This window comes from Podarcis raffonei, chromosome 5 (assembly GCF_027172205.1).
Source record: "Podarcis raffonei isolate rPodRaf1 chromosome 5, rPodRaf1.pri, whole genome shotgun sequence".
NCBI lineage: Eukaryota > Metazoa > Chordata > Lepidosauria > Squamata > Lacertidae > Podarcis > Podarcis raffonei.
The window spans coordinates 55,145,754-55,165,280 of record NC_070606.1 but is presented as its reverse complement, the minus strand read 5'-3'; the positions used below and the strand labels follow the sequence as shown (position 1 = coordinate 55,165,280).

The 19,527-nt window shown below is 39.4% G+C and overlaps 1 protein-coding gene across 6 annotated transcripts in view; it reads right to left on the bottom strand.

Moving 5' to 3' along the window:
* Window positions 1–19,527, bottom strand: part of SORCS1 (sortilin related VPS10 domain containing receptor 1) — a 362,307-nt gene that overhangs the window by 165,587 nt on the left and 177,193 nt on the right. For all 6 annotated transcript variants that reach the window (XM_053389262.1, XM_053389264.1, XM_053389265.1 and 3 more), the window contains exon 3: window positions 16,761–16,860. In XM_053389262.1, the coding sequence (XP_053245237.1) occupies window positions 16,761–16,860 (100 nt within the window). The remainder of the gene's footprint in view (window positions 1–16,760; window positions 16,861–19,527) is intronic.

Sequence of the window (19,527 nt, the reverse complement as noted above, 5' to 3'; positions counted from 1 at the left end):
GACTATGTCAGCCCCGGACCTGATCCCATGGAGCTCTTCTTATGTTCTCAACTGAGAAACTGCATGCAAACCAAGGCAGTTATCAGGTGAACATTTCAACTGACCGCTTCTTCACTCAGTTGGCCTTCATTTTTGAATGTATGCCTGCTGGTTAGTTGTGTGGCATATTCTCCATTATGTACTAATCATGCCAGCTTTGCTTTGCCAAATCACATTTAATTTTGCTTGTTATTTGGAAGCTTTGAAAATTGACAAATGAATAATTATACAGAGATGGTCCAGAGCTTGGCCATTTATTCTTTTCTCTATCTCTTGGCAATGGTCTGAAGAAAGAAGCAATTAGCCATTAAGGAATGAGGGAATCTATCAGCTACCCTGTTGTTCTTACACAGGAACTCAGCCATTTGCATTCCTGTTCCATGAAAGAGATCAGGGTTTTATTCCACTAATGTGAGAAAATGGCCGCTGATTGCTATGTGAGAACAATAGGTGTCCAAGTGGGTGGCAAACCGCATGAAAGCTCTATTTCCCTATATTGTTTGTGAGTGGAAAATCACAGGTATCAAACTCAAAATGACACAATTAGTGGCACTGGCTTCAACCTACAAACCCTTAAATTAATTGAGCCTTGGATAAATCAGACACCATTTCTCACTGTGTGTCCCACCTAAGAAGGTTGGCTGACAGATGCCTATTTTGAGGCAAATATGAATGGCAGTACTAGGACAAAATTTGCCATTCATGTTCACAACTATAAAGAGCTTGCTGGGTCAGGCTGGTGGCCCCCCCTAGTCCAGCATCCTGTCCACACAGTGGCCATTTTGTTGCCTATGGCAAGCACACAAGCAGGCCATGAGACCAAAAGGAAAGGGAGAAAAATCCTTTCCGACCCTGTCAACAGTGATCTGAATAGCTCTAATTTGAGGGAGGGTGGGAAGCTCATGGGGCAAGTGTAGAAATGAAGTTTCTCCACCACAAGAACGAGTTTCAAAGCTTTGCTGCAGAACAATCTTAAATATGAGTTACTTTGTATTTTGCAACATTTATATTAATAACGCATTGTAAACAAGAAATGGGGTTCAGCCCTTTATGTGGTTCAATAAACTTTCCTCTCTCTGGTCCGAGACGGAGATCCTAAGTTTATTCATCATTGGAGCTTCTGTTTCTGGCAATAAGTCATCAGGGAGCTTGAAACATTGAAATGGCAAAATGCCAGCCTTCTCCAATGCTTTTGCCATAGTGGACCTTCTTGCCGAAGGGAAACTCAGCATTTTAAACACAATACAGTCAAACACACCGTTTTATGTACATTAAACACTAACACCTTCCTCCCGAGAGATTTCATGGAGTGGCTTCATCCTGCATGAGCATGACAAGGAGGCACATCTCTGTCTGGACTATGCACCACCAGGCACAATCACACACTACAGAGCACAGCTTCCAAATTCTCCCTGTGGCCATTGCAAAAGGGTACTATGCAGAGGGAAAACCACCACCACAACCATGAACTGGGCACTTGCAGTGCTGCTGTATTATTCATTTCCACCTTACAGATTATCAGTTTTCATAGTGTCAATTTTCACTTAGGTGGGGGTAAAGGTCAGGGACCGCCCTCAACAACCTGTAGCTTGACATCAGTCTGAGAAGCTGAACAATTTCTCCACTGCGCTTTCAACTCCCTGGATTGGGGCCCACAGCTCTGGCAAGTCAGTGGATTGTAGTAAAGAGTTTTTTATGATATTTTGGGAAGAATTCATCAAAGGATGATGAGACACATTTATCTTTTTGCAGGTTTGCATTTCAATCAACTAACAGCCTTCTGACTGCTTAGAATTTCAAAGCAGCTATCCTATGGAGGGATGCCATTTGGGGGTTGGGGGGGGGAAATCACCTAAAGAGAATTATTTGCTCATTATTCTGGTGATGAATCTGTTTCAGTTTGTTTTTGTTTTTTTGTTTGTTTTTAAAGCATTTATTCATAAGGTGTCTTCGTACCTACTCCTGGCAAATATCCTTAAACTATAAGAAATGTTTTTCCATCTTAGGATGCCAGTCGCATTATAACTCTTACAAAGCAATAATGCACCAAATTATATACTGCAGCGTGATCCCTTATTCATATAATTCTTACAAGAATCTATACATAGTGCTTTATGATGGCTGTAATTTAGATATATCACATAATATAATATCTTTTATAGTATGTACCTAGTTGTTGGGTTTTTTTTAAAAAAAAGATCAGCACATGAACTGACTATTTAGTAATAATAAATGTTTTCTATTTATACTTCTTCTATCCACTAGCTGCTGCTGCTGCTTTCTCCACAGCACCATTTAAAAAATGTTCCAACACAATGTGCGTGGTACATTTTTAAATGGCAGTGCTATGAGGAAGGTGAAGAAAGCAATGGCATGGTAAAGAGTTGCTTTCTCAGAACCATCTTGCTAATGTGTTTTGCGATGCAGCACAAGATTGCAGATGCAACAAAGAACATCGCAAAATTGCATGAGAAAATGCAGCCCAAAATGGTTGTCATGTCCCTTTCCCCCAGGACAGTTAAGGGGTATGATATGATGATGTCGCAGTATTCATTTCATGCTGCGGAGAGAATAGAGACCACAGAATATATGTTTGCCAGACCCATGCATGGCATCACATTTAGTTCTACATTTATATAGGGAGACATGGCTTCTGAAATATATGGAGCCTATGCTGTGAAAAGCTTTCCAGGTCACCTTGAATTACAGCTGGAAAGTAACAGCAGATCAATTCAATTGCCACAACATGGGTTGAATAGGTTCTTCTTTCCACCGCTAACAATATGGGCTGTAGCATTCTGCATTGTGTGAAGTCTGATATCAATTCTAGCTCCACCCTAAGCTTCAATGCCTAGACCTTCTGTGGGAACCTGTTTAGAGTATATCTTTGAAGGTCACAGGAACAGAAGGAAGACAGAGAAAGGTTGTTTCTAGTGCTTTAGAAAAGAATTTTTGGTGCAGGAAATTGAAAGACTGGAGAAAAATGGAAGGAGTGGATTAAATAGATGCCGTATGATTTATCCACTTTCAGCAAGACCAATTCCACAAATGAGGCAGCAGCTAGGCACCCATTATCTCTTACTCAGGAGGTCATGGATGTAGATGTGACTTCCTAGTGGATAATAGGTATGGAGAGATCAAGGGAGATGCTCACTCAGATGTTAATAAAAGGAAGGAGGGAGGAGATAACTATGGGTGCAAATCAACACGTTTTCCCCATGACATGCCAATTTATCTGTGACACAGAATGAACATAAAGCAGTATATAAATTAATCAGTAAAGTATTCTGATAGTACTTTAGGGATTCATCTTATTATTCTTTTTTCTTTCTTTTTTCTACATTGGTTCTAAGACCAAAATACAAATACTGATTTTTTTCTGTCAGTTATAAGTGTGTATAAGAGTATAATATGCTTCATTTCAAAATATCCATAAACTGATTAGAAGGCTTTTGCAAATATTCTGAAGGGGAAAACTGCAATTTATACTTTTCCTTTTCATAATTGGTATGATGTGCATTTATTTTGTACTTGGATATTAGACCTTGAGTACTAAATGTGTTGTAAGAAACAAACTCTTAATGGATGGTCTACTTTGACTTAGCAATGTACAAAATATTAGGAAAGTAGCACCTTTTCAGGCAGAAAGGTAATCAACTTAGTGATCACTCTGTCATATTGATTCAATAATTATATTAGCATTCTGATGAAAGGAAATGTCATTATTAGCACACATAACACACATTTTAATTGCAATCAGTAGTTAACCCTTGGGTTAATTAATAGTGGGTCTCATGATCAAGAAGGCAGTTACTCTATGTGCTGTAGAGGCAAATGATGGGCAAATGGGAAGGTAGTGGCCAACTCTCAAGAGACTGTGATCTACTTTCAAAATTAAAAACTGGCAGGGTTCAGCTCAAAGTTGTTGAGGAGCTCTTTTTAGGGAGGAGAAAAGCCCCATTTTTTGGGGGGGTTAAAAAACTTTGGGTGGAGGGGGGGTTCCTTTTTTTTGGAGGGTTAAAGGCAAGGGACAAAGGGATAAAGTCACTCAAAAAAGATCGCTATGGATCAAAACAGCAGCACAGAGAAAGCTCCATCTTCCCTTGCAGAGATCATACAACAATGGAGGGCAGGCCGAGGGGGCATGGCAGGAGTCAGTTTTAGTGACGTTAAGGAAAGGGAGCCAGAGATCGACCGCGATCTACCAAAACCTTCTGGGGATCTACCAGTAGATCGTGATCAACTTGTTGGACAACCCTGATCTAGGAGGAGAAAACTGATCCTAAATCTCTGCTGCCTTGCGGCTATATTCATTCATGAGAAAGACTTCATGAGTAAACCTCAAGGAGAAATCCATACCTGCTGCCTTGTGAGACATCTTCAGGAGAAGAAAAAGACAAGGAGTAATCCCTACATAAACCCAGAATGGAGTCTTTTAGATGGTTGGATGGCACCTTGTACACCTTCCAGCAACTCCTGCAGCCAAGCTGGTACCACATGTATTGCTCTGCTTTCCTTTGGACCACATCAGTGAGGCCAAGGGATGAAGGTCTTGTCATCTGGTCAGTCTAATTAATTAGTTGCTGGGTTCTGCCATCGCCACCTAAAGTATATTCCCTAAGGTGTTGGTGTGTAAGGAATAGTATGTGATTTTGACTTCTTCCAGTTGTAAAGAAGGCTTCCATGTTTCCTGCCTACTTTACAATACCTGTGGTGAGTCAGGGGTTCTTTTTCCACATGAAAGGAAAGCAAAAGTTACTTTTGCATTGAATTTCTAATATCAAAGCATGCAAATACAGAGATAATTTTAAAACCCTCATTTTTCCCCATGTAAACCAAGCTGGCTCTGCTAGATTCTTGCAATAGAAGGCCTTCACTGATTCCTGGAGGATGCATTTAACTTGTAGCCTTTTGCTTAGATCTTCCCAGAAAAAGAGAACTATGTTGATATTTTCATTTCCCTCTGGGGAAATCCTAATCTTCATATAGAAACCTCTCCCCCATTTCACTCCTCCTGCTGCTACTCTCCATCTCCTTGAAGAACGGAATCTCGTCTAACAGAGTTTGGGAAATGCATTGAGCAATGAAGAACAGTTTCCTATTCCTGGGGAGTTTGATAAGAAAAATGATGATAGTTTTTTTAAAAAAAGAAGAAGTAAAGTGTAGAGTCTGAATCTCACTAACTTGAAGGCTTTTTTGTGCTATTCTATCCCAGAATAGAGTGTTCCAACCAATTAGAACATTTTTACTAAACACTTTATTCAGTATTTGAACAAATATGTTAACACTTCTGTTGCATTTTTGTGATGAGGTTTTTGAAATACTCCTATGTGAAACAATGTGTGGCAGTACTTAAATCCTGGGAGGGCATATTAATCCAGAAGTCAAAATGTGAATGCAAAATCTGAGGCACAAAGTGCCAGATATTCCTTCTTTATTGTGATGTACCAACTATGAGCTGTGGAACACCTCAGAAACCTGAAATGGGTGTACAACTTCATTGCTGGTAAACCCAAACTAGAAAAGCAACACATTGCTGGCATTATATTGTGACACTCAATATAAAACTCAAAACCCCTAGTAAGCAATACAGTGGTACCTCCGGTTGCAGATGGGATCTGTTCCTGAGCTCTGGTTGGATCCTGAGGTTTACGCAACTGGAGGGACCGCTTCTGCGCATGTGCACACAGCGAAACCCAGAAAAATACTTCTGGGTTTGCTGCGTTTGCATCCTGAAGTATATGCAACCGGAGATGTGCATATCCAGAGGTACCACTGTTCTTTTATTACTGACCAGGTGGTGTTGGCGGTGAAAGCATTCCTTCAGCACAGTGGTTGTATGCTTAAAATGCTGTGATGAGCTCATTGGAAGAACAAATGAACCAAACAGTATCCTCTAGCTTCTTAGCAGATTAGTGGGTTGCACTGGGGTTTCAGCCAAACACCAATTAAAATCTAATGTTTTGAAGAGAATGTCTTGCCCAATGAATACATACCAAAAACAGGATCTTTGGAAATGATCCTTATCTTGTACATTTAGCTATGGAGATGTTTGATATTATCTACAGCTTACTTTGAATTTGATATGTTTGAAAACTCTACATGGGTGACAATAATAAATTACGGTAAATCTTGCCACTTTTTGTAATTTTAGGTACTTCCTGCATTCAAAAGGTTAATTTTTTTTGTTTCTTAAAAAAGAACAAAACTCTCTGTTATGAAACATGCATTTCAAATGGAAGTGTCAATATATTATAAGCTTTCATATTTCAAGTATGCACATTTTGCAGCTGGCATTTGGATTTCAGTAGTTCAAATTTATGTCTGTTCAAATATCAAAGCCTGCTCAAAAGGCATGTCTGACAAATGAAGATCAGACAAGACAAATAAAACAAAAGTCACGAATGTGATCAAAATCAAAACAAGGGAGAATTTAAAGGGATGTGCATCAGGCATTTGAGGCATTCAGTATGGTGGGCAGAGCCGTCTTTCCCATAGGGCTTAGTGGTGCGTTGCTCCAGGGCGCCGGCCTCTTAGGGACACCCCAGAGAGTGGGGGAGCTGTGCAGCTTTGCCAGCGGCTTCCCCTTTCCCTGCATGCCCGCAAGCTGTGCCCCTTCAACCATACGGCTGGCAGGCATGCAGCTTGCCTCCCAAGCCTCTGCGGGGATTGCTCTCCTGCAGCGGCATGGGGGAGAGTTCCCCCCCCCCATGGCTGGCAGTGTGCAGCTCCCCCCCCCCAATCTATGGTAATTTGGGAGCACTGGGCAGATATTTGCACCCCGGCGCCACATCTGCTAAAGACGGCCCTGATGGTGGGCAATGATATTCTTGCGTGCCAACCCAATCTCTGAGCGGTGCAAGATTCCAGGGGTTTCAGGCACTTATCCAGGGCTTGTGTTTCCTTTTGGAATGAGGCACAGTGGAAATTGTGGTGTCTTTATGAGATATGGCCTATTTATACAAATACACTACCGGAGCCTGTGATGAAGGGGTTCACAGCATCAACACCCCAAGAGGGTCTTGTTTTACCCATAGCCACAGCCTTAGATTCAAACAGAAATCAAGCATTCTTCTCAAACATTGCTTTGATTCTCTCTCTCTCTCTCTCTCTCTCTCTCTCTCTTTCTGCTTTACTTATAGGTCACATCACTGCAACTCTACTCGCAACTCTGGCTTTGTTTGTTGAGGGAGGGGCCCCCCACCCATTTGCCATTAATGGCTCATCAGTCAGGCTTTCACCTCACCAGGAGGCTAGCCGGGCTATTCCAGGAAACAGAAACTTTGATTAAATTCTAAAACTTGCTAGATTCAGGAATTAAAAGGTTCTGGCTTCCAGCTTAATAATATAACAATATTATTGTGCCTCAATCAGAAGGACTAAGTGAGCCAGGTCTTTTAGGGGCCCCGCGACAATGGATCAAAATAATATTGATCTTCAAAGGAAATTACAATCAAGCTTTCTTAGTTCAATGTTAGAGAGTGCGCACATGAGAAACCTCCAGATACGAAGCTTTCTGTGAGTTAGTGTGTAGGGTGTTCAAAAACATATTAGGAGATAATTTACAGTGGGGGGGGGAATATGTCCAGGGGCCTCCACAGGGTTCAATCTGGCATTGAAAGGGCACCAGTTCCAGGGCCTTAAAAAAAAAATTACAGGCACACTAGCCTGTGAAAATAACATTTGAACAGTTCTGGGATATTTTAATTATTGAATCAGTGAGACAAGGAAAGCAGGTATTGCAAAGCTAGCAACAGATTCTACCCTCCAATTATCAACAAATGCCAGCTGTGGAATAATTGGGACATCATAGTGTAAAGTAGAGAAAGTGAAGGAAAATAAGCCATATCACCATGCACACTCAGAAAATTATTTCCTCTGTCTCCCCGCACTTATTTGTGCTGACAGGCAATTTTTTGTGTGTGTAATTAAAAATCTTCATTAAACACTACATCAGCTCCCCTCCAAATTAATTTACATTTTGTCCTCAATATTGCATTTTCAAAAATAAAAGGGGGTGGGTGGGTGGAATAGTTATTCCTGGCAAAGGTCCAAGATTCCAATTATAGCTTCCTCTATGGAGGAAAGTGAAATAGATTTTAATTGGGGCCTAAGAGTAAAGGTCAGTTTGCTGGGAACAATGGGTGTCTTTGGTAGTAATTGACTGAATCATCCTGTAGGAATTTGTAAATGTCAGTAATATTCTTAAAATGAGAGGAAAGGGAAAGGCCTCATACCAAGGAATGACAGCAGAGATTCAGCAGCAGGGGAAAATATTGCTGTGGTTATTTAAACAACACCTTAACTAGGGATAATTTGAGAAAGCTGTGCAATGTGAAACGAGACTGAGCACATTTAACCAATAAGAGTCATAAAATAGATATAAGATGCTAATTATTTGAAATTTTGATCTCACGTGTCCCTGGTCCCAAAGCTCATGCCCAAGGCCATATGAGCAAATAGGTCATTCTTGGTAGCTCTGTTCAGATCGGCAGCGAAGAAGATAACACTATTTTCATTTGTTACCTTAGACTTACATGGGGTTTTCTTCTTAATATTCATGCTACACCAGTAAAACTCATCCTGACATTCCCTCAGAGGAGAACAACAGCTGTTCCATGCTCTATTTATGGTGCTCTTTCATCATGAAGATTTGATCACTTATTATGTCCTTCAACAGATGATACTGAAAAATTAGCAGAATGAGGCAGTAGCTATGAAATGGAAGAAATTGGTCACTGCAGACTGCAGGTGGGGAAATGTCATGTAATGAAAACTATCTGTAAGTAGAAGACAGTACACTAGGAGGGGAAGTACTAGACTAGCCCTCTCTCTGCTGTGCTACCTTTAGAGAGAGGTATCAGTTCAGTCATAGAAAAAGTGTTTTGTGCATATAAGTGTTCTTGAGAAGTTCTGTTTATCAGGAGAACTTTACTGTACTACTGAATTAAGAACTCTTTCTTACAGAATGCTAGAGCTAATCTAAAGAATCTCAATAGGGCCGAGAAAGGAGTCAGACAATTTGACACAGGCAGGAAACTTTTGTGAAAATAAAGATGATAAAAATATAGCTCAACTATAGAAAAAAAACCCCAACCCTGATGCTATTCTGTACTGTACACAGCATTTAAAAAGTTCAATATTCAACAATGCTACTGACTTTCAATTAGATATCTCTGTCTTAATTGCTATAGAAATTAGATCATGATTCTTGGATTGTGGTTGTTGTTGTGTGGGTAGGGAGAAAAAGTAAAGGCATAAACTGTCTTTTGTACAATTTGATGAAACTCTCCTTGCTTTATCGACTGCATTTGTTTCTGGAACAGCATCCAAGGTTATAAGTCTCAGCCAATGCAGAGAGTTTCAACCAGCCAAAGAATATTGCTTCAACGGTTTAAGCTATGCAATGTCATCCATCATAAAATAAAATATATTGAAGTCTTAATACTGCACTCATATTTATAAATATTTTCAACTTTAGGGATCCAGCAGCATCAATAAAACACCCAGGCAGCTTTGTTAAAACCAAAGGAAAAAAAGATACTTAATATGAAAAAAGAAAAACAGGAGTAGAAATCTGGTACATAAATTTGATGTCTCACAGTTATATAGGTTGAAGCAGTCTTTTTTGGACTTACTATAGAAGAAACAATATTCAGATCTCTACATTAAAAGAATGGATTTATTTATTTTAAAAAGTATGTCTAAAAGTAATAAAAACCAGACACCTTATCTGGCTTTTGAAGTATTATTACATTACATTCTTACATTATCAGTAGCTCTTGGAGAAACTACCCAAAACTTCCCCAGAAGTAAACTTCTCCTCCTCCTCCTCCTCCTCCTCCCATCCACTATTTTACCTTTTGTAAGACTTTCTGTGTTTACAGTACACAAGTATGTTTGTGTAGATTTTTTTTTTAATGTAACTTCGGGGGGGGGATCTCATTGGTCTCAAAACTAAGCTATATGTGCATATTAGGGTAAACCTTAGTAACTTCTTTTCTTTCAGGTGAATCAGCAGAGATAGCCACAGCTGGAGAGGGAATTTCAGATGAAGCAAATTTGACCTAGAAGACTACAACATTTTCTTTGAGAGGTACATCATAATTTAAACCTTTGTTTTGAGGATTTCCCTCCATACTGTGTTGAAAACTCAGAGCACAAAACAGCTAATCTTATACATCTTTATACCATAATTGCATTGTCTGCAAAGCATTTGCTAGACCACTGTAGAATCAGGCTTTATGACCTGTCTGTGTAACCTTCTCAGCTATCACAATCAGCCGTCTTGTTTTCGTGCATCCACCACCATATCAATCATGTTTCATACAGTCTCATTCTCTCTGTCTATTAGTAAAAGAAATCCTTCACCAGCATTAAACCCACAAACCCACTGTAGGAGCTGATGACTTTCAAATTGATCTTTTTCCCTTAGAATGAAGAAGAACCAAAGCTATATCTGAGCTCAACACCAAGGACTAGACTTTAATCTGAGGGTTCAACAACATATCCTTGCACCTATCACCTAGGGTGAGTAAACTGTCATTAATTGGACACACAAGTTTAGCTCAGTGCTAAATCAAAGCAAAATGTGCAGTTGTGCTTTGCTTCTCTCCATCTCCTATTTTTGAAAGTTAGGTAGCTTTACATAAGGATAAATATTCTATTTGTTTCTGCTGCTTTGAAATCAAGCAACACCTTTCCTACTAAACTCTGTAACCCATAGCCCATAGCACCTTGTCTTGGAAACACGCAGAGCAATACTAGACATATTAATCATCCCTTCTGTGCATAAAAAGGAAAATATTGAAGGATTAAGGCATCTGCAACCCATTCATTTTGCACATTCCGCAGCACAGCAATTAAAAATGAAAGGTTTAGAAGATATAAAAGCAAAATTTAATGCAGGAGTGCAGGACAAGAGAAAACAAAACCCAGGCCCACAGGAAATAATCAATATCTGATGAGAAGACATTGTGCTATTAATAGTATGAAAGTGCTGGCAGATATTATCAACTGGAGTTTTATTAATTAACTGGAGATGCAAAGATACAATGGTGTTGAAATGTACAAAGAACAAATGTACTGGTTCCTTGGAAAGAACACAGTGTGCAATTTATGAGGACACAGCATCTAAATTAGCCAGCAGCTCGGTGATTCCAGAAAAAATATTTCCCCCAACCAACCATAAGTCTCTTTTTTTCGCTTGCATTTTCATATCAGTCAGGATTTTTACTCATCCCATGTAGTTTTAAAAATCAAATACTTGGAGACCTTTGACGTTAAGGCCCATATAGAATAATAAAAAGTGTTTCTTATAAAAATAAAAATCAAGAATTCTTTTTTGAGAACTTTCTGTGTAATCCTATGTATGCCTTTTCAGAAGGAAGGTTCACTGTATCAAGTGATGTATTACTACCTAGTAACTTTTCTTCTTTCTTTTTCGATTGCAGCCTCAGTTACTTTAAAACGGGGTGGTAAATCCCAAGTCTAGAGTCAAAAGCCACCCCAAATGGCCTGTTGGACTCTTCCTTGACCACACCTGCATCCCTTGGCTATGTTCATAGCAACCCTGCTCTACACACTCCTCAAGTATATTTGCTTGGCTGGAATGTGCCCTTGAAATATGACAATGCCTCTAACAATTGGATGGATGTTTCCCTATGTTTTTATTGGATTGTGGCCCCTGGATGGCTGCCCATGAGAGAAAGTGGCCATTGGTCTGAAAAATCTTCCCCACAATTCCTCTAAAACCCATACAGAAAAAACTCAGCTACATTTCCCTTCAAATTTCAAACTCCTTCCATGTGCTAACTATACGTTTTCTCCCCTCTCTTTACAACAGTCCATTAGAAGAAGACTGGACCAGATAAGAAATGTATTGGACATTTGGGATTCCAGATACTTGTTGACAAATAACCATGCAGGCAGAATTTTTTTTTGGCAGAACTAAGGTTTCCCTCTCCCCTCCCCCATTCTCCACTGTCATAAATCACAGGGCCAGGTGGCACCGTATTTCAACAAGATGAGAGTTATTTGCCTGTAAACATGTTTTCTGTGGCTTTTATATCTCCAAGGTTTATACCCCTCAGTATTATTAGATTATTGTTTTCTATTATTATAGATTGATCCAAAAGAAGATGTTGTAATTTACCCAAATAAAACCCCAATAGTGACTGATCAGCAGCTTAAATGGTAAATAATGTTTTCTTCTTTATGTCTCATAAAACCCTCCGGGAACTACAGATTCATTTATTGCCTGGAATATCTTGTTTAAAAAAACACAACCTGTGCTTATTTTAGGGGTGGAGGGAGAGAAAGAGAGAGACCAAAGGTGGAATATAAAAACATTAAAGAGAAAACTGGCATTCACAGACCACAGCAGACACTTTTCAAAATATGTCAATGTGCATTTATATACAACATATTACTTAGGGAATGCTGGTCAAATAAATATTAGAATCACAGTGTCGGAATACTGTAAAACTGACAAGAGATCTGACAGTTTTGTCATCCAGCTGTTACATTAAAACATATTAAAGTACCCACAACAAATTAGCATAAACCAAACAAATTACAAAATTCAGATGAAAATCAGTTCAGGCCTGTGGCTTTCAATAAGACTACTACTCTAATAAATAAGGTCTATTAATTTTTGTTGGACTCTAACAAGAAACTATACTTAGTTTTGAGCTGTAGTTAATGTACCTTGCATTCAGAGACACATTTACAAGAGGGCAACTGTTGCAGTTTGAAGTGGCAAGAAATTTGAGGTGGCAACAAGTGCCAGTTTGCCCTACTATGAATACACCCCTGACTGGGGGGGTTCCCTTTCCACACAACTGGGAGCTGGGTGGTGAGGTTTCTACGGCTCAGTGCCATGCAAGCTGGGATGCCACCCTGGCTCCTAGCATTTTCCTGGCTTAATCCCACTGCTGCATCAGAGCTGCTTAGATTCCCCTGGGTGCTCTTTGATGCCCACCTCAGATTCAGAGCATGGCAATGATGGCTGGGTGTGCCAATCCCTTTGGGATCTGTTTGGCCAAGAGCTTCAGTCACAATTGCCTCTTTTTTGTGATGATTCCCATGTGTCATGGCACTGTCAGACAAGGAATGTCCAAAGTGGGGAATCAATTTGCATCTGGGCATAAACCTGCCTCCTCCATTTCCTGCTTGACAGCTGCTTAAGGGCCATGTGGAGCCATCTCCCACTCCCAAAGCTGGTGAGTCAGAGATAGGACAATCTCTTGGGTATACTCCAGGCATGCTTGCTCATTATCTTTCCAGATGCCCACATAGAGCTGTTTGCACTGTCTCACCCCTCTCCCCTCCAATTGTAAGCACCTTAAAAAACTGTGTCAGAGGTTTGCGCCCAATCCCAGCTCACTTGCAATCCAGCAACTCGTTCACAAGTTTTTCCTCTGCCAGCAAGCAGACACTAGTCGTGAGCAGAGGCTGGATGATATGTGTAAGGCTTTCACTCTGCAATTAACAAGAGAAGTGAGACCCTGGCAGTGGATCGTCCCAAGGAGCCCCTGGATATGTTCTGCAGACCCCCAGCGGTCCCCAGATCCCTATTTTGGAACCACTGACTTAAAGACACAAGCAAGAACTATTCATTCAACACTAGAATCCATTCCACTGGAGCAATCAAAACAAAACACCAGTACTTTTGGCAATCTATACCTGCTTCCTAAAGTTGATTATTTAAAAATAAAATTTCTAACACTTCCTGTTCAAGTCATTCTTCTTTATTTAATTTATTGAATGCTGTTGGTTCTAGTGTATTGTTTAGCTCTTAGGCTGTGTGACATTTCCATATAATTCATTCAAAGTTTTGAAATAAATTTAAAACTTTAAATTTATGCCAGTCAAAGAACAATAAATGCATATACAGACGTCAACCATTTTGCTTGGGGGTTCCGTTCCTGGCCCTTGTGTGTGTCTGTGGTGTGCATGTAAGTCTGCGCCACCTCATTATGCCCTATTATGCCACTGTTCCACCCCGCCCCACCCCTGCCCTGCCCCCGTTCTACCCTCTTCTAGGTATCTGTCTTTATTGCCCTCTCTTTGGGCCCCACTGGCTGAAGGGTCTCTATGCCTGGGTCCACAATGAGTTTGCTATCAATAAACAGGTTGTACGTGAGTGTAAATAATAAATAATGTTTTTGTGTGCCAGCCCAAAACATTTTGCTGCCTGAGGCAAAGGGAAAAATATCTCCCTCTTCCACAGAAAGAAGCTGACTAGACTGGCAGGTGTATCCTACCTCAACAGTGACAATATGATAGTTTCCTCCACGGCACCTGAGCATACCTGGCTCGTTGGCATAACAGTTTACATAACAATCTTGTATATAATTTAGTTTGGGAATTATGGGGGTTGTTTGCCTCTTAGAGTCAACCTTGGCAGGCATATAATCCTATCAGGAGGTGTTAGAAAATAATGAGGCAAAGTGTGAATTCCTAGTAGTCTGGTCTGTAAAACGCAAAAGCATACTTTTTGATATTGGTTGGTTTGTGGATTGGGTTATGGGGGGGCGGGGAGTAGCTTGGGGGTATATGAGCTACTTGTGGAGATGAAGGATCTGAGGTTCTTGGAAGATCAATCTTGGTGCAGGAGGAAGGAGAGTGGCCTGACATAAGATCCTAAGAATTCTGACTGAAAGAATTTTGCTAAAAGGAATTTTAGCTAGTAGAAACTGTTGAGATATTAATAGCTGGCTGCATTTATCCTCATTTATTTTCAATATCTTTTTGTCCTCTTGGTTTGTGTGCATGTAACTATTAATATATTGAAACCTTTTCAAGATTAACCCCCTCCCCCTTTTATAAAGCTTTGTGGTCTCTTGTCTGTAGTTGCCCACCCCATGCTTAAAAGCCAAACCAACACATGGACTAAAGATGTTCTTGAGGTGATCCAGTAACTAACCAAGGTGGAGGCAGCTAGGGGGAAAGGAGGTCTTTCAGCTGGTGGGGTTCACAGGAAGGGAAAGGCAAACTAGAGGGGCAAACTCTTGTTTGGACAGGTCTCCTTTCCTCACATGGGTTGAGAAGTCAAGACAGGCACACAACCTTTGTCCTCCAACAGCTGCTCCCAGCAAATGGTAAGGCTGGCCCTGGAAGTGAAGCCTTTCCCAAATTATTTTCAGTGTTCTTAAAACTTCTTGTCTGTCCTAAGCAAGATTAGCTGTTCATATGTACACGAGGAGAAAACAACAACAATAACTATCCCTCTTTTGTGAGCATTTCCCGTATTACAAATCCTTCATAAATTGTTGCTCAGTGGGGTGCTCGTATGATTAAAACCTTCCGGGCTTTGGGATGCATTTTCTCTGCAGGATTTTGTCAAATCCTTTTCAGCTCACTATTGGGAGTACTTAAAAGGCAAACAACTTTAAATACAATCTGGCCTCTATAGATGAGGCTCTAACATCTTAATGAGCCGTTTCCCTTTCCCAACAATGAGTTCATCCTAATTCAAGAAGAAACAAAATAACTTCAGGCTTCATACTATTTATCTTGTGCATTTTCAGTATGGGTGAATCAAACTTATTCCCAAATTTATTGTATTCAACACTGTTAAAGAATACGAGACATGTGAATCTGAATACAATAACAGTTTTGTATATCTGAAATGTTGCAGGTTTTTGTTTTGTTTTGTTTAGAAAGAACACATTTTTGGCAATGTTTCTAGATAACTTTTAATTGGTTAATAATGTGTCACATGCAAAGGTCATAATAACATTGCAAAATTCCTTGTTTTCCAGGGATATATTTCATCAAGCATCTTGTAGCTCTTCATTCTCCTGCATCCAGCTACTTCTTAAATTTATTCAGTATGTAGTATACGGTTTGTGACTAGCCCTGGTTTTTTTAAAACATGTTTTAACCAAAATGTTTTAACCAAACAACCCCACAATATTGCAGTATAAAGCAAGCAAAGGATTAAAACACTTCAGTGGAGTCAAATGGAAAACATCAAAGGCTATATTGCAGAAAGTGAGGCTGGGGATTGGGTTAATGATGTCAAAAAGGACAGTTCAGAGGTTCCCTATGCAGCTCCTCATTGGCTGGATGTATAGAATCAATTCCCATCCTATAGTCTCACTAGGATGTTTCTCATGCCATTTCAGTAGAACACCAAGACGAAAGCTTCAGGCTGGAAGAAAGCATGGCCATGTCTACATCTTTTCCACTCATACACTAAACGTGTACGGAGCAGGATTGCAATGCTGCTTTCTTCCCCTGCCACCCACATGCTCATCTGCTTTTGCGCAAAGAGCTCTATGCAGGTGCAGACACACGTACATATGAATATTTCATATTTATGATCAGGGACCTGGCCATTTGCATGGTTCCCGAATGTGCATATGTTATACACCTGTAGGTCTCTGTTCTCACCTTCACTTGAATACATGGACAGGTAATACAAGGAGATGGGAGTGAAGATAAGGGAAGAGATAATATTCTCCCTATCCATGCATTCACTGAATAATTAAAAAGGGCTATATAGTATTATGAAAGATTGCCATTCGTCAAAAAGCAGCATGAGAACCAGGATGCAATGAACATTAAAAAGAAGGTACAAGACCATCTAAATTGTAAACGACTTGTTTTTGTTTGTTTGTTATTCAGGAACATTGGTAACACTATGTAAATATTAACTAACAATCAATGTAAATTTTCTGTCAGGGTTAAACCAATCATATGTTGTCACTTACCTTGCGCTTATTAGTTGGGCAGACATAGAGGTAGCTAAGAATGGTCTTCAGACCCACTTTGTCATTCAGTTTTTCATATGTTGTCCCATAATCTGTTGACCTGTAATTTAAGAAAACTTTAGTAAGCATAAACACCAAAGCAAAACTAAGATGTAAACTGTTTGGCTGGTTTCCAAGTTTAGACATGCAGCAAAATAGCTCTCTGGAGCTTTCTGAGTGATTCGTGTAGTATATAATGACACTTAATTATGTACACATGCCATCATGTGAGTGGTTAACATTTGCATTTAAATTGGATTAGGAAAAATTAAAATTGCATCCTCCCGATGCCATTCCAACATAAATGCCTACAATAAGAAATGTTAATCTAGTTCTAAGAGGTGGTGGTAATGTTTGTCGTAAATGCCAAGTGTCATGACAACAAGAGACTGAGTTACTTCTTTGCCAGATACCAATCTCAGCCTTAAGATCATGTTGAGATAGCGTAGCGGATTTATTCCACTCAAGCCAAGTGCTACAATTCAAGATGTTTGCTCAGTAAAGAAAACGCTTGCTCATATTGGAAAAAGAAAATGATATCATGACAGCTTAGCAACTACTTCATTGTTCTATTTTTGCAGGTCATTTCGCTGTCTATTCAGTGATGGTTCATAAGACTATGATTATTACAGAGTTGGCTAACCAAGACAATAGATATCTTGCTAAGTGCCAAATGACTGACACCCATGATTTGATTCATTTTGCTGTGTATATTTAAATATGAAGATGGAGTGTGGGTATCTGAATTAAAGCATGCCCCCCCCCGACAGAAACCTGCATAGTTTAATACTGTATACCTTATAGGTGCCAATAAGGAGGATTCTCCCTCAAAATGCACTGGGCATGTAGAATTATTAAAAGGCCTTGGTTTCACCTTCCATAATACATTGGATTTGGAACTATTTACAGTATTTATATTCTGCCTATTTGGGGGCTACATAGCCATTTGGATGCTGAAATTGTGTCCAAAGTTAAGAGATCCCTAATTAAAAACACCAATTTGCACACATTTGAGAGAGAAATGTTTCCTGGGATGAGAACATGGCATCTAGACACCCCTGAATCCTATTACCACTTCTTTTTAGAAATTAAGCAGTGGGACAAACTCACATATTGAAAGCGTCTAGACACAGATGCTAGCTATCTGGCATACATCTGAGTGAACAGTGGCATACATTAAATTCAGAAATAATTGTCAGCAAAAAAATCAGACATTTAGAAAAGTTCCAAGGTCATCAGATCAACTAAGAACCTGGTTCAGAATTGTCAGCTATCCCCACCCCAATGAATTTTCAATGCAACAGTATTAAAAGTCTTTATAATTTTTTATTGTTTTTAAATGTTTAAATTGTAATTTTTATTTTATTTTTAATTGTATTGTTTTACTTTTTTCTGTGTTTGCTACCCTGGGTACCTTTGAGGCAAAGGGTGGGATATAAATTTAATTAATCAATTAATTATTAATAGCCAAATACTTATTTAGTGCATCTTTGCTATAGTTAGAATGGGCATTGGGCTGTTAGAAGTGTTTCAGAGAGATATTTTTAACAAGAACTCATCAGCAGTCATAAGATCAGGAATGCTTCTATGGATTTCAATAATTTCAATATTTTTATCCTAAATACCTAAAAGGCACACACCTGCACACATTATGCTTTTAATAATAGCTAATAAAACTTGCTAATAATCACACACCTGGACTCATACACACTGTGACTTGATTTCGGCTCAGAAATAAAATGGCAGACAATGCGTCCAGGCAAGAATTGGTGTTACATGGGTGCCATGGTATGTTTTGGGTGCTATGCCTGCAAGCACCATGTTGGAGAATGCTGCTACACAGTTAATTGGACCATGAGGAATTTGATTCTGGACAGGCACAGGATTGGGCTGTGGATCTTAAGAGCAATAATTTTAAACCCTGCATTTTGCAGGTCTCCTCATTTTGTTCCTTAGGCTCATTTATGATTTTTGTGTTTATCATTGGCCTATTGAGGGACATAAAATCCATCTGTTTCATTTAAAACTGGTGTGCATAGAGCAAATTACAAATCTAATAATGAGAGAGGGATAAATTTAAACCACAAATTTAACATTTATACCTGTGATTCAACATTATTTCGGGAGTGTTTCCAAGGGGAAATAAAACAAGGAGAATAATGACTTCCTGATCTTCCCATCCCTTATGGTTTATCTAACTATACCAGCGCTAACCTTGCTCTCCACCCACCCAGCTCCTGCCTGATAAATTTAGCTCAAACCTTGTTATACATACCCGGAATAATTTTTATTTTGTACCATGTTTTTTCCCCTCCCAAAGATCTTGGCATTTAAATAACTTCATTATTATTCATTGACAGTTGCTCTCTCACACTCTCTCCTCCTTTTTTCTTCTGTCAGACATATGACATTTCTATTATGGTATTATAACAAAATAACTTGCACACTTTATTTAAAGTCACCAGATTCCATTAGTCCGCCCACTGTCAGGACAATATCTCAATTTGCTCCTCGCAGTATTTCAGAATGATAATAGGCAATCTGCATCCACTGAATACATGAACCCTAAGGAAATTGTCACCTGTTTCTTAAGCATTGTACACAGGAATGTTTGAGGCTGCCGGCTGCAATGCAACATTTCACTATATTGCTTAATGCCATTTTTTTAAAATTTCCCTGATCAGAAACGTGTGACTTGTTTTACTTGAGCTCTTGCACATTTGAAATT